Source organism: Pseudonaja textilis, chromosome 2 (assembly GCF_049901715.1).
Source record: "Pseudonaja textilis isolate UNSWEBS1 chromosome 2, rPseTex1.2, whole genome shotgun sequence".
In the NCBI taxonomy this organism is placed as follows: Eukaryota; Metazoa; Chordata; class Lepidosauria; order Squamata; family Elapidae; genus Pseudonaja; species Pseudonaja textilis.
Window position 1 is genome coordinate 44427391 of NC_141991.1, and position 15377 is coordinate 44442767.

Sequence of the window (15377 nt, forward strand, 5' to 3'; positions counted from 1 at the left end):
AAACTAGGTTAGGTCTCAGTGATAGCAAATGGCCCAAAACAGTCCAGTAATGCCTGAATGCAGGGGTGGGATTCAAATTTTTTAACAACCAGTTCTGTGGGCGTGGCTTAATTGGTGGGCGTGGCCAGCTCAATATCACTCACATCAAGGCATGCATCTCCTTGCCTGGCCTCTCATGACTGTGGGGATGCTGCAACAGTTGTTAGTGTGAAAAATGGTTATAAGTCACTTTTTTCAGTGCCATTGTAACTTTGAATGGTCACTCCACACAAGCAAAGTACCAGCAAAGGAAGGGGAAAAAACTCCAGAGATGTTCCTGAGACAGGAAGTCTAGTCCTGCCAAGAATGTAATAAGGGTTAATGGAGAGGCAGTTTCTGTAAGCAACACCAGAATGTTTCCTTCCTGCCTTCCTTACAGGATTAGGCCAGTAATTTCTTCTAACAACTGGTTCTCTGAACTGCTTAGAATGTTAACAACTGGTTCAGGCGAATAGGTGCGAACTGGTAGAATCCCATCCCTGCCTGAATGTCTCAACAGGGAAATCCAATACATTTGGGGGGTGGAAATTGATTTAGAATGGCTGGATGACACTTGTAATGAATACAATATAAGAATATAAGTAGTGTCCTGCTGGATTGGATCCCTGGCGTGTCTGGTCTAGTAGTCTGTTTACACAGTGGCCAACCAAGTATACAAGTAAGTCTACTTGTCACCCAGCCAATGATCTCCAGAGGCAGTCAGATTTCCATCAAGGCTTTGATGGCTAAGACATATATTATCATAAAATACCTATGATGATTTAGAAAATGGCTGATACCCGAGTAGGAGATGGGACCAGAACTAGAATCAAAATTGCCATTAGTCCTAATGACAGCTGCCTTCCGAAAAGTAATTGAGAAGAGGGCAGGGAAACTTTGAGAAGAGGGCAAGAAGACTTTGTTCTTTTGCAGGAAAAGCGTACAAAGAACCAATCAATCAAACCTAGCAACCAACCAAGTTTCTTTAGAGATCCTGCCAGAAATCCAAGCTTCTGCTAATGTAAACCCTTGGAATAGGAAATCCTCATTCCAAAGTCCATTGATAAAAGGAAAAACTAAAAAATGCAGCATGGAAAGGGGAAAGGAGAGCTAAATTATTGTTCACAGCACCTGGGAAATAGAATCCTTATCCTGTTCCTCATCGCATCTGCCCTGTCTTCTCCTCCAATCCCGTGTCTTTATTTTTTTTCCTGGGTTTTCTTTTGTCTGGGGTTCATTGAAATCAATGGGCCAATAAAAATAGGATTGGACAGGAAATCCAAAAGACATGAAATTATGTTGGGGTTATATGTTGCCTAAGTAATTTTAATGTCTTAAATGAAAAGTTTTGATTGATTTTATAGTTTCAAATATTGAATTGCACTATGAACAGAGCTACCTGCACATTTCTGCATAATTCTTATTATAATTTTTATTGTGCCATCGTAGAAAAGGTTGTTAACTAGTCCATATTTTCACCCCACCCATCAGTTTAGCTGTTTTTCCCCGGTAGTAGGAAAAAGTTTACTTTTTCATTCCCAGTATGAATAAAAACAATAGGGGAGGAACAGTTTCTGTGTGAAAATATTAGATTAGGAGCTCATCATCTGTTCCCACCTGATAATGCATTTTTAATCAGCCTCACCACTTTTCAGGAATTCTCATCAAGTGAGAATTCGCCATTCTGTCTGGTCTAGCTATTAAAAATCATCCTTTTAAGACAAGAACCTAATCTATTACTTCTTTCCTTTCTCTAGTTCTGGCTGGTGATGCACTATTTATCTGAGATGACCGAAGAACAGACATTAGTTATGTACAGTGGACATCCCTTAGGACTCTTCCCAAGCCATTGCAATGCACCTCGATTAGTTATCACTAATGGCATGGTAAATAGAGGCAACAATATATCCTCCTTGCTGTTTGTTTATCATTGTGACACCTCTAGTTTTGACCTTTCAGTGGGTCCACTACAGTTATTTATATTAAGCATGAAGCCACATCTCTTCTGGAGAGATTGGGCCTTTCATTAATTAGTTTGTGCAAAAGTCAAAAGTTTTCTCGTCTGGTCATGTCCAGCTCTAGGGGGCAGTGCTCATCTCTGTTTCCTAGCTGAGGGAGTCAGTATTGTCTGAAGAAGCTTCAATAGACATGTGGCCGGCCTGACTATATGCTGAAGTGCATGGAATGCTGTTATCTTCCCACCAAAGTGGTACCTATTTATCTATTTGCATTTTCATGCTTTTGAACCACTAGGTTGGCAGGAACTGGGGTAAGTACAGGACCTCACCTCATCACCTAGTATTTGGCTCTCAAACTTCAACCTTCCAGTCAAGCATCTTAACAGTTAGTCCACCACTAGTCCACCACTATGTCTTCTTATTTTCAAGGTGGATGGAAGGTCCACCATCCAAGATGGAGATTGAGGGTTCAGGATTTTCAAGGGTGGGATATCCCGAACAAGTAGATTCAGTTACCAAAAAACCCCAAAAACCACACACATTCCTATGCTGATGTTCACAGGATTTATCAAATGAGAATCCCATCATTTTCTAATGGAGAGTTCCTACTCAGCTGTCAGTGAGCTACAGTGACCTCAAAGATATCATATGAGAAGGCTACAACAACTATAGTTTTAAGGCTGTATATGCTCTTCCCAGAATCTTCCAAATGCTACCGAATTATAAAAGCGACAAAATCATTATACATAAGTTATGTGTCTGTTAACTGTATTTAATTGACAGAATTCAATCTACTACATACAATAACATAACTTCAGTTTTGTTCTGGTCCCCCCTTTCTTTGTTCTCAACCCCTCGTTTTAGAGGGTGGCCCACAGCATGCCAGTCAGTATAACCATTGGCTGAAAAAAGATTCTGCCCCTTACTACAAAATATGAAGTCATTTAATTCCCTTTATTTTACTTTACTTTAGTTTTCCAGATCATATTTGGCATTCTATAGCTGTCTCTTCTGTTCCATGGAGAGCCAGGTCATCCAACCATCTCAATATGCAATTAGTAAGGATTATTTGTTTCCATTGAACAATCCTTCTAGTCATTGTGAAGATGTATGAAGATTGAGCATGCTTTGAAGTTGTGGGTGGGTCCAACACTGAAGGTTTTTAAAAGAAATGATTGGACAATCATCTATCTGAAACAGTTCAGGATTTCCTGCTTGAATGGGGGTTGGACTAGAAGACCTCCAAGGTTCCTTTCAACTGTGTTATTCTGTAAACCTGAAAAAAATAATTCCTGCTTTAAGGACTTTATTAAATCAAATTAATCCAATTTGTCCCATAAGAATGAGCATATGAGCTGCCATTCACTGTAAGAATGGGATTTAATGGAATGCATTTAAACAAAATCTGGTTCAGAGACTATTTCCTTAATTCTTCATTCCTACTAATTTTGCTTTTTTCTTTACTTAGGTAATTCCTAATTATTCCTCTAGAGAGGAATATGAATCTATGTTTGCAAAAGGAGTTACAATGTAAGTATCCATTCCTAGGTTTCTTTTTCTAATCTCTTCTATAAAATCATAGAGTTGGAAAGACACAATGCTGATGTGCAAATTAGAGCTGTGTAGGCTCCACTTGAAGCTCTACTGAAGAGGAGCTGATAGTCTCTCTGACTGATTGGATTTATTTATCTTAACATTAAACTTTATCTTTTAATATCCAATTGGCATCTGCTTTCCTATACTTAAATTCGTTGCTCTGTTTCTTGCCCTATGGAAGAGTAGATTATAAAAATTTGACTTTCTTCTCTGATGACATAATTTTCAAGTGTTTGAAGAGTTCTATTAAATTTTCTCCATCTTCATTTTTCTCTTTCAAACATTTCCAGTTCTTTAAACCTCTCCTCGTAGGACTTAGTTTTCTAGTCCATTGGTAAGTCTCACTGCCCTATACCAATTTCTCTGAATCCAATTTAAAATTACAATACTTCAGAATGGCTGAGACTCATGCAGATTTCAGTTCAAGTAATAATTGATATGATTTTATACTTCTAATAATGCAGCCTAAAATTTCATTTCCTTTTCAACAGACATATTGTAGTGCTGATTCATATTCAGTTTGTGATCAACCTTTTAACATCTTCAAGCCAAATATTCTTCATACTATAACTTTGGATATGTCACTCAAATTTAAGTATTTTCAGCTTTCTTCTCTAACTTGTAAAGATAGGTTTGAATTTTCTTTTGCCCCTTTAATGATTCCACCCAATTTAACATTATTTACATTTTCTCTATCTCTTTACTCAAGCCATTAATATAAATATTGAAGATTAGTGGGCACAAGGCTTAATTTGTCAGATATCATTTGATATCACACTCCAGTTTCATGAAAGAGTATTGATGCTTAACTGGACAATCTATATCACTAGGCTGATGAACCACTATACTGCATATTTGTTGTTATCATTATTGTTATTTGCTCTCATAATATCATTCAGACCTGTTTGAGAACATCTTTTTTTACAGGTATGGACAGATGACAGCTGGAAGCTATTGCTACATTGGACCACAAGGGATAGTCCATGGAACTGTGGTAAGAACTGGGCCAATGTAAAAGAATACGTTTTGAAACAATTCATTGTTGCTGTTGTTTTTTTGTCACAATATATTTACACTAGACAGCCAGTTTGATGTAATGATTAATGTGCCAGGTTAGATACCAGGAGACTGTGAGTTCTAGATCCATCTAGAACACAAAACCAGCTCGGTAACTTTAGGCCAGTCATATTCTCTCAGCCCTAATAAAGAGGAAATGATGAACCATTTCCAAAGTTTCATCAAAAAACCTGCAGGTTTTTGTCTAGACAATCACCAGGTGTCAACACTGACTCAAAGACACAATACATAGATGTATGTATCAGTAGTGGGATTCAAATTTGTTTACTACCGGTTCTGTGGATGTGGCTTTGTGGGCGTGGCTAGGTGTGCTTGGCAGGGGAAAGTTACTGTAAAATCCCCATTCCCTCCCCACCCCACTAACCTGCTTTCCAGCTCTGTTCTCCTGTGCAAGGCAACAAAAGAGGACCCAGCCAATCAGCTGGGACTCGGGAGGCAGAGAATAGATGGGGGCAGGGCCAGTCAGAGGTGGTATTTGCCGGTTCTCCGAACTACTCAAAATTTCCACTACTGGTTCTGCAGAACTGGTCAGAACCTGCTGAATACCACCTCTGGTATGTATGTATTATGCATCTTTATTTGTTTATTTAGACTAGCTTTACTGCTTTATTGAACACAGGGCTTAAGCCTCCATTTTATAATACTTGACAGATTTTATTGTAATAAACATAAAGCAGTAATTCCGCAAACTCTGTACCATAAAAGAAAGACTATTGTACCCTTAAATAAATTAGATGAAGGCACACAAGCTGGTGTTTTTTTAGATATTTTGAGGGTAACACTATTATGGTTCCTATTACACATAGCATGCTGGCTCAGGCTGATTAGAGCTATTCACTAAAATATCTTGAATTAAATTGAATCCCTTGAATTAAATCATAAAGATTAGTGTAAACCCGTTGGTGTCCTCACACAGATGAAGGGAGACAAATGACAAAACATATACAGCACTTTGATGTGCATATATACATGGGGTGGAATTTGCTATATAATGTTACAATGTACTTTTTCTCATTCTGATGAGAACCTCGAGATTAAATGGATACTTTCAGATTCAATAAATGCCTTTTCCTCTATTCAGAGGATCACCTGCAACAAATAATGTATTTAATAATTTCTCCTTTCCCTTTCCATTAAAGAGGTTTTCAATTTTCTGTCATGTGTCTAGTTCAGATATTATATATTTTTTCATATAAACAATTATCTTTTTCATGCTAGTGATTTTATGATTTTATCGAGTTTCCATAGATGCGTGCGTGCTAGCCACATGGGATTCCACATGATTAATATTCTGTTTAAAATGGATTGCTATTTTTGGTTCCTTTCACGTGCATAAACATGTATATGAGACTATAAATGTGCTAGACTGTCCACTATTGACCTCACCCCTTTCCTAAGAGCTCTTTAGGGGGTGTGCATAAGCACACCGATGTGCCTACCGTCCCTGTCATATTGTTTCTTTTATTTTTCTTATATGTATCCATGTATTCATAACTATGTTTTTACTTATACCTATTTACTTGTAAGCAATTGACAAACCAAATAAAATAAAATAAAAAATAAAATAAAATATATTTCTCAATTATAGCTAACAGTGCTCAATGCAGGCCGTCGATACTTGGGGGTGGAGAATTTGTCTGGCAAAGTCTTTGTCACATCTGGCCTTGGAGGAATGAGTGGTGCCCAAGCAAAAGCTGCAGTCATTGCTGGATGTGTGGGAATTATTGCTGAGGTAAGCCTCTTCTCAGCCAGTCCTTGAGTATTGAAGATTTGTCTTTAAATGAATCCAAACTCCAGCTCCTCTTTAGGACAATGATGGTTTATTCGATATATCAACAAACAACAAATACTCTAATCAGGGAAGAAAGGGTAAAAGCCAGGCAAGGTTAACGTTGGGTTTGAGTCTGCTCTCTTTCCTTTTATTATCATTATCATGAGACACACCACACCACACCACGCCCAGGCCTATACGCAGTTCTAGTTCTGGCCATGCCTAACCTAGTATCTCTAAATGCTATTAATGCTATAACATGTCTACATTCCTAACCTATTCCGACCCTCACTAACTGATCTCCACCTGGTGCCACCTTCACCATGTCTTAACTCAATGCTTAATTACCACCTATATGTGCCCCAACCCCTCTAACAATATGCACCACATCAGTACATGAAAAAAAGCCATTTCAAGCCCCGCAGTTGTTTCAGAATCCATCTTTCAGCCCGCAGTTGTTTCAGAATCCATCCTGCAGCTCACAGCTCTGCTGAGTCATTCTAAAGCAACCTTCGACACCATCGGCTAGCACAGAGCAGCGATACAGATCTGGTGTCAGCAGAGCTAAGGTGATATTCTCCACTGCCAGCTGACTTGCTGCGAGGTGTGTTCGAAGCTGACGGGCTCCGTAGCGAACTCGGAGCCCGACACCTCTTTATTTAGTTGTACTTTTTTGCTTTCATTCAAGTTGTCCTATTCTTCACTTTCCAGTAATTTCCATTCGTTTTTTCTGTGTTTAAAAATTGGCATCAGATGTCACCGCAGTCCTTTCAGCAGACCCGAGAAGGTTCCATACGTGTTTATACTCTGATTCAGGTGATCTTGAGAATACAGATAGCCTCAATTTACTACAATTGAGCCCAAAATTTTTATTGCTAAATGAAATATTTGTTCAGTGAATTTTGTCCCCTTTATGACTTTTTGTGCCACAATTGTTAAGCGAATCACTACCGTTGTTAAGTTAGTAACATGGTTTGTAAGTGGATCTGGCTTTCCCATTGACTTTGCTTGTCAGAAGGTCGCAAAAGATTATCACATGACCCTGGGACACTGCAACCGTCACAAGTATGAGTCAGTTGCCAAGCATCTGAATTTTGATCACAGGACTATGGGGATATAGCAATGGTTGTAAGTGTGGAAAAATGGTCATAAATTACCTTTTTCAGTGCTGTTGTAACTTTGAATGGTCACTCAGTGAAATTGTAAGTCAAGGACTACCTGTACAAATAAACTTCCAAGTGGCCTCAACCACTCTCAGAGAGCTAACAACTGATAACAGACTTCAGAGAGTAATTAGGACTGCAGAAAAAACAATTACTACCAACCTGCCTTCAATTGAGGACCTGTATACTGCATAGGTCAAAAAGAGGGCTGTAAAAATATTTACAGACCCCTCGCATCCCGGACATAAACTGTTTCAACTCCTTCCCTCAAAATGACGCTATAGAGCACTGCACACCAGAACAACTAGACACAAGGACAGTTTTTTTCTGAATGCCATTACTCTGCTAAACAAATAATTCCCTCAACACTATTCAACTATTTACAAAGTCTGCTATTACTATTAATCTTCTCATCACTCCTTATCACCCATCCCCTCCCACTTGTGACTGTATGACTGTAACTTTGTCGCTTGTATCCTTACGATTTAAATGGACTGTTTCCTAGTATGATTTGATTGTTTATTGTACCCTATGACTATCGTTAAATGTTGTACCTTATGATTCTTGACTCTTGACAAATGTATCTTTTCTTTTATGGATACTGAGAGCATTTGCACCAAGACAAATTTCCTTGTGTGTCCAATCACACTTGGCCAATAAAAGAATTCTAATTCTAATTCTGATCTTAAGAGTGCTAATGACCAGATGACTGCTAAGAATATAAATCCCTCCATTTCCCACCATTCAGCCAGAACTGAAGAAGCTTCTTGGATGAGAAACGAAACATTTTCAATGAAAACAACAACAACAAGAAAGCCTAGTTGCCTTTTGAAAAGCACCCTTGGGACATCTGTCTCCATAGACAATGGACTCCATGGGATCCTTACAGTAGGCAAATGTTTCAGAATAATGGAAACAGCATCCTGATACCACAAGGCAAGCCCTGCCCCCTTTCCATCTCCAGGCCAGTGGTAGAATTCAAATTTTTCATACTAGCAGTTCTGTGGGCGTGGCTTGGTGGGCGTGGCAGGGGAAGGATACTGTAAAATCTCCAGTCAGTGGTGGTATTTGCCGGTTCTCCAAACTACTCAAAATTCCTGCTACTGGTTCTCCAGAACTGGTCAGAACCTGCTGAATACCACCTGAGCTGCAGGCCAATAGGAGCAAAGCTTGTAGGATGCTCCAGTGCTGTTTGCATTTTCCTGATGAAAGCAGGGTAAGATTGCAATATGCCATTGAATGAAATAATTCAACACTAAAAGAAGATGTACACATCTTCTAAGGCATCTTCAGACAGTTTTAAGTTTTAAGAAAAAACTTAAAATGTCTCAGATATCTGATACATATCTTCCACAAAAGGGTTTTTTGGTTAACCAATAATGAAATATTTAACTATTAATGTTATCTTTTGCTCTTCTTTTAAATATCACATTAAATAATCCCCATTCAAGCAACTTCCATAGATTTTATGTATCCATATTCACATTCAGGGTGCTTAATGTCTTAAGTACTGCAGGTATTTCATCCCTTGCCTAACAATTTGAGAAGAGTCCAATAAACAATACTACTGTATTGTTGGGTCAAATGGGTCAAAACAGCAGCTACCCTTACATGCTTCTTCCATGTGGAACTTTGTCCCTCTGGTACTTAAAATATGATGGATGGAGGAAGCAGTCTTATTGTCATTCTCTAAAAAAAAAAGATGCATTCCTTCAGATAATCTCTCTAATTTTTCTGCCTAGAATGACAACAGTTCTAAATTGTTTTTCTGATGCTGGTTCCATTTTATTTATAACTGGCTTACAATACTATTGCTGTTTTCAAAGTCAGTACACTGAGTTTTGGATGCCAGTAATTATTTTTAATACCAGTAATATGCAAACAGAACATATAAGTTTAAAAGTTGGAATTTTATTGTTAATAAAACTGATACAAAGCCAATTTTCCTCTTGGAAAAAAATTATATGTAATAACAGTGTTAATTTGCCCTTCTCTATCCTGTATCATTTGTAAGTTTTTTATAGCTGCCTACTGAATAAGTACATTGTAATAAGAGAGATCTTATACAGTATAGGGTTTGCTAATAATTGGTAAAATCTTAATGTGTAAGAATAGAGATGTTTCACTGTTTGAGAATGGGTAAGTAAAATTAATTATTTTAGGCAAAACCCACATCTTTATGTTTCTCTAATTTATTTCTCAATTTTCTCAATGTTTTCTTAGAAACTAATAGCCACAGGTAAGATTAGCCACAGTGATTTCAATAGGCTTAAACAATCTGATTGTATGGCTATCTATTGCAGGGCCATATCTGGGTTGCAAATCTCCAGATACCCACTAGACGACAACAAAGAGAATTTTCCATATCATAATAATTCTCCAAAAATTTGAAGCCCAGATTCAGAAACTCTACATACTGCATCTTAAGTCCAGAAAGTTTAGCAGAGTCTTCTTCCAGATGTTTATGTATAGAATGTTATATTTCATGAATTTAATTCCCCCATGGTTTTATACAAGCTGCATACAATCCTGCCATTCCAATCTTGCTTCGTGAGAAAATTCTTCTGTCTATTTAAATCAGAGTAAAGAGGAATTTTCTATTGAGAAGATGCAAATGTTGTTGGGCAGAGCCTAATTTTTGCTGCGAAGAGGTTGACAAATAGGTCATATCGTGTTCATTCAAGAATCCCTAAGGAGATGAAATGGTTTCATGTAGATCAAGCCTCAGGGTTACAAGTTTAAGAACTATTAAATACAGCAAGACAAGCTTTCAATTTACTTGTGTAATTTTTCACTATTGATTGGGAGAGAATATTTTTTTCTAAATTAGTTCTAACAGGAAACCTCATTCATAATTTGTGTTTCTCAGACTGTGAACAGCTTGTTCAAAACTAAACTTGTCACACTGGTGATGGTGATTAACTTTAATTTTTACTCGCTCCACATGATGCATATAAAATACAGAAAGATTAGTTGTGCCTGATTTTTTTTCTCCTGCAATACAATCTCTCAGGTTGATGAAGCTGCTCTCTTAAAACGTCATCAGCAGGGATGGCTGATGAAAATCACTAGAAGTCTGGATGATTGCATTACTCAACTTAGGTATGGCTTATAAAGTATGTTCTTGGATCTTGGAAGTCTTCCAGTCCTACTTCTTGCTTGAGCTGGAGACCCCATATCATTCTAGATAAATAGTTGTCGAATCTCTTCTTTAAAATCTCCAGTGTTGGTGCATTTACAACTTCTGAAAGCAACCCATTCCACTGATTAACTGCTCTCACTATCAGGAAATTTCTTCTTAGTTCTAGATTGGATTTCTCTTTGGTACATTTCCATCTGTTACTCCTTATCTTGCCTCAGGTACTTTTGAGGAGAGAGAGAGGGAGAGGGAAAGGGAGAGGGAGGGAGAGAGAGAGAGAGAGAGAGAGAGAGACCCTCTTCTTTGTGACAGCCCCTCAAAAATTGGATGACTCCTATCATGTCGCCCCTAGTCCTTCTCTTTGTTATACTAGACATACCCAATTCTTGCAACCATGCATTATATGTTTTAGCCTCTAGTCCTCAAATCATCTTTGTTCTCTCACTAATTGCTTTGGAATGTCTTTTGAGTTTGAAGAAAAAGGTTATTAAAAAGCAACCTGCATCCCAAAGACTGACTTTCTAAGCTTGACACATTTTGCAATATTTGTAAATGACTGTTGGACAAACAAGACTTTGCAGTTAGTTATAAACTGGCCCGGAGGTTATCATCCAAGTCCTAACCAGATCTAACCAGATCCAAACCAACCTAGATTTTTAAGAGCAGCCAAGGTCAATCAGGTGCTTTAACTAAATCATCTTTGGTAGAAATATAACATATAGGTTAAGTTTCTTAAGGAAAAGAATAGAAATAAATTCAATATATCCTTTCACATAAGTACCATTTATGTTCTACAAATTAGTCCCACTTTAGACTCAAAGCCAGCTCTGTGACCTTGGGCGGGTCACATTCCCTCCATCCTTAGAAGTAGGCAATGGCAATGGCAATGGCAAAACACTGCCAACAAAACTGCAGGGCTAGTATAGGTAGGGATAGTCAGTCAGGAATCAAAATAAACTTGTAGGCATTTCCCTGTCCCCATAAACAACTGTTTTGCAGCCTTAATGCTAAAATTCTGTTTAAAATATTTACACAGAGAAGCAAAGAAGAACAAGATGACTCTTAGTTTGGGATATCATGGGAACGTGGTAGACCTTTGGTAAGTAGGCAGTTGATCAGTGATTCTCTTGACAGTGATATGTTTTTAATATTTGTTATTTTAACTTCCTTGTTACAATAGCCATAAACTGAAATAGATCTTTGCTGTTTAATTGTGTATTTCTTTTGTTCCGTATTTGTGTGGTATTTTTCCTACTGTATGTTAGTATTGTTTATACATGAGAGCAACTCCATTAAAAGCCCTGGTGCCATTTTGAATTCATTTTCTTGATTTATAATGTAAATGGTTCAATGCCACATTTTGCTTTTCCTTGTACAACAAAAGTGATTTATTTTTTAGAAATAAAGTTGATATATGTTAAGTGACAGCATTTCATACCTGATTGTGATCATCATTGCAGACTGATGGGTATGTGCATACATTTGAGAAAATGATGCTGTATTTGCTTCCCTTGAAAAAAGTATCTGTAAGAGTTTTGAATGAAACACGTGTTTGAAATAAGTGGGATGTTGTTAAGTTTGAGCAATGAGAGGCTGAACCAGAGCATGAGTGCAACAATACTTTATTTTACAATAAAGGGCTGACCGTGCTTGCTGCAAGCCTGGAACTGGCTCGCAGCAATCAGCAACGGTTGGACCCCGCAGCCTGCTTTTATAGCTGGCTGCTGGGGAGAACCAACCAATGGGAATGGGGAATAACGCCCACATAAAGTGAGTGGACCTGAGTGAGAACTCCTTGAGTCCTCAGGACACAACACCCTTCCCCCAGATGCGAACATGCATAGTCCTTGAGGTAGACGGGGTTGTGTTGGCGCCCGGAACGGCGCAACTCTGGAACATTGTCTGTCTGTTCGGTATCAGTCTGTGACGGTTGAGCCGGCATAGTGTCGCCAACACTCTCTCTGGACTGGGCATCCTCTGGAACCACCGGGTTGGTTACTGGGGTCGAGCTCTGTGGGTTGGATCAGGCTGGTCAACTCTCTGGGCGCTGTTGTCCGAGTTTGGGCTGACCGGAACGACCGCTGGTGCAGACTGGTCGCTGGGTGCGATGTGGCTGGGCGGCGGATGAGGCGGTTCCCTTCGACTGGAGACTCTGGATTCTTGTTGGCAAGGGTGCTGATGCGCCTTCTAAGCTGGTCTATGTGTCTCCTCCAGACGCGACCATCCTCCAGCCTGACCCTATACGATCTCGGCCCGGTGACGGCGATGACCTCGCCTGAATCCAAAGTGGGTCCCCAGCGAAATTCCTTGCGAATATCGGCTCCTATGACATAAAATGTCTAACCCCGAAGTAGAAGCGAGGGAGAGTCAGGGCAGTATTGTGGGTGCAGCCTGTCCAATACAGTCCTCAGGCGCGGCCCATCAGAAGTTCCGCTGGGGACTTATTGGTGACTGCACAGGGGTTGAGTGCTGGCTCATCAGGAACCGTGAGAGTTTGTGGTGCCAGTCATCTCTGCCAAACCTAGCGAGGGCCTCTTTGGTGGTCCTGACGGCCCTTTCAGCCAACCCATTACTGGCAGGGTGAAATGGGGCTGTGAAAATGTGGCGAATGCCCAGGTTGACTGCAAAACGGCTGAATTCTACTGATGTGAACTGTGGGCCATTATCGGAGACCATGGAGTCGGGTAGTCCATGTGTAACGAACAGGCGCGTTAACACGTTGGTGATTGCTAGTGTGATGGTCGTGGATAGCTGTGCCACATCTATCCATTTGGAATAAGCATCCACGACCACTAGGAACATCTTTCCATGCACGGGCCGGCCAGATCGATATGGATTCTAGACCAAGGGGCGCTGGGCTCTCCCATCTGGTAGGGGTGGCGATGGGGGAGCAGGACGGGATTCCTGGCAAATGCTGCAGGAACTTACCCAATTGACAATGTCCTCGTCTAGACCCGGCCACCACACGTAGCTGCGTGCTAATGCCTTCATTCTCACGATGCCGGGGTGTCCCTCGTGCAACGCCTCCAGGACTCGGGTACGCAGCGAGGTCGGAATGACCACTCGAGTGCCCCACAGTAGACAACCCTGCAAACTGGACAGCTCCTGCATGCGAGTCTTAAAGGGTGTGAATTTGTTATCAACGTTGCCTCCCGGCCACCCCCTCCTCACCCAGTCGAGCACCTGGGCGAGCGTTTGGTCTGCTTTGGTTTTAGCGGCGATGTCAAGGGCGGTGATGGGCAGGTCCAACTGGGTGATCTCGAAAATGGCGTTGACAGGAGCTGGGTCTTCAGCCGGAGCGGGTAAGGGCAGCGACTGAGAGCGTCGGCGTGGGAAAGAGTTTTGCCCGGGCGGTGAATAAGTTTGTATGAGTAGGAAAAGTGTCCACCTTGTCATCCTAGGGAAAGGACTTGAGGGGTCTGTTTGTCGCCGGCCAGTAGGCCCAGGAGGGGTTTATGGTCGGTGACCAGTTCAAGAAATGGCCAAAAAGGAATTCGTGAAACTTTTTCACGGCCGCAACAGCTGCTAGGGCTTCCTTGTCTATCTGGCTGTAATTTCGCTCCGTGGCCGAGAGCGTCCTGGAGAAAAAGGCGATGGGGGCCTCGGCGCCATTGGGGAGTCTGTGACTAAGGACCACCCCAATTCCAAAAGGGGATGCGTCTGCTGCCAGTACTAAAGGAAGGTTGGGGTCGAATTGGATGAGCACTGCCTCTGACGTAAGTAGTGATTTGACGGCGTTAAACGCCTGGTCTTCTTTGTGTGCCCCAGTGCCACGGTGACTTTTTGTCTAGTAATCTGTGTAGGGGTTCGCTACTGAGGCTTTATGGGGCAAGAAGGATGCATAAAAGTTCAGCAGCCCCAAGAAAGCTTGTAGCTCCGTTTTGGAGGTTGGTGTGGGAGCTTCGTGGATTGCCCTAACCTTGGACTCCAGGGGTGAATGCCAGAGGCGTCAATTTTATAACCCAGAAAGTCCACCTGTCTAGTGGCAATGGCGCATTTTTCTTTTTTAACTTGAGGCCATGCTGTCTGAACCTCTCTAACACTGCTCGCACTCTCTGGAAGAGTTGGGGTCTGTCCCTGGCCGAGACCAAGATGTCGTCAAGTATGGTACTACACCAGGGAGGCCCTGTAAAATCCGGCTCCATGAGGGATTGAAAAATACCCGGGGCAACACTTACGCCAAATTGGAGACGCTTGCATCGGAAGGCACCCCTGTGAGTGACGATGGTCTGAAGTTCCGCTGTTTGGTTATCAACAGGAACTGCTGATATGCTTGAGACATGTCCAATTTAGCAAAAATACTGCCCGGTTCGAATATGTGTAATAAGTGCTGAATGACGGGCACAGGGTAGGCGCTAACTTGTAAATATTTATTGATTATTGTCTTGTAGTCCGAGCAAATTCTCAGGCTACCATCTTTTTTAAGGGTGTGACAATGGGCGTCTCCCACTTGGCGAAATCTGTTGGCTCAATGACCCCTTGTTTTAGTAGTTTATCCAATTCAGCGTCTAGTTTTGGTCGAATAGCAAATGGAACTCTACGTGGTTTTAATCTGATTGGGACTGCCTGGGGGTCAACGGTGAACGAGATGGGGTTCCATTATAACATTCCCAGCTCCTCGCTGAACACATCTGCGTAGTCAGCGAATAAGGAGT

At 40.8% G+C, this 15377-nt stretch overlaps 1 protein-coding gene and 2 long non-coding RNA genes across 4 annotated transcripts in view; 2 read left to right on the plus strand and 1 right to left on the minus strand.

Annotated features, from left to right (window-relative positions):
* LOC148126838 (uncharacterized) overlaps positions 1 to 15377 on the minus strand; it is a 185219-nt gene that overhangs the window by 132509 nt on the left and 37333 nt on the right. The gene's annotated exons all lie outside the window — the stretch shown is intronic.
* The window catches only part of LOC148126839 (uncharacterized), a 400892-nt gene that overhangs the window by 106465 nt on the left and 279050 nt on the right, over positions 1 to 15377 (plus strand). The gene's annotated exons all lie outside the window — the stretch shown is intronic.
* Positions 1 to 15377, plus strand: part of UROC1 (urocanate hydratase 1) — a 57580-nt gene that overhangs the window by 12051 nt on the left and 30152 nt on the right. For both annotated transcript variants that reach the window (XM_087923761.1, XM_087923762.1), the window contains 6 exons: positions 1776 to 1904; positions 3445 to 3506; positions 4500 to 4566; positions 6238 to 6381; positions 10597 to 10685; positions 11759 to 11821. In XM_087923761.1, the coding sequence (XP_087779887.1) occupies positions 1776 to 1904; positions 3445 to 3506; positions 4500 to 4566; positions 6238 to 6381; positions 10597 to 10685; positions 11759 to 11821 (554 nt within the window). The remainder of the gene's footprint in view (positions 1 to 1775; positions 1905 to 3444; positions 3507 to 4499; positions 4567 to 6237; positions 6382 to 10596; positions 10686 to 11758; positions 11822 to 15377) is intronic.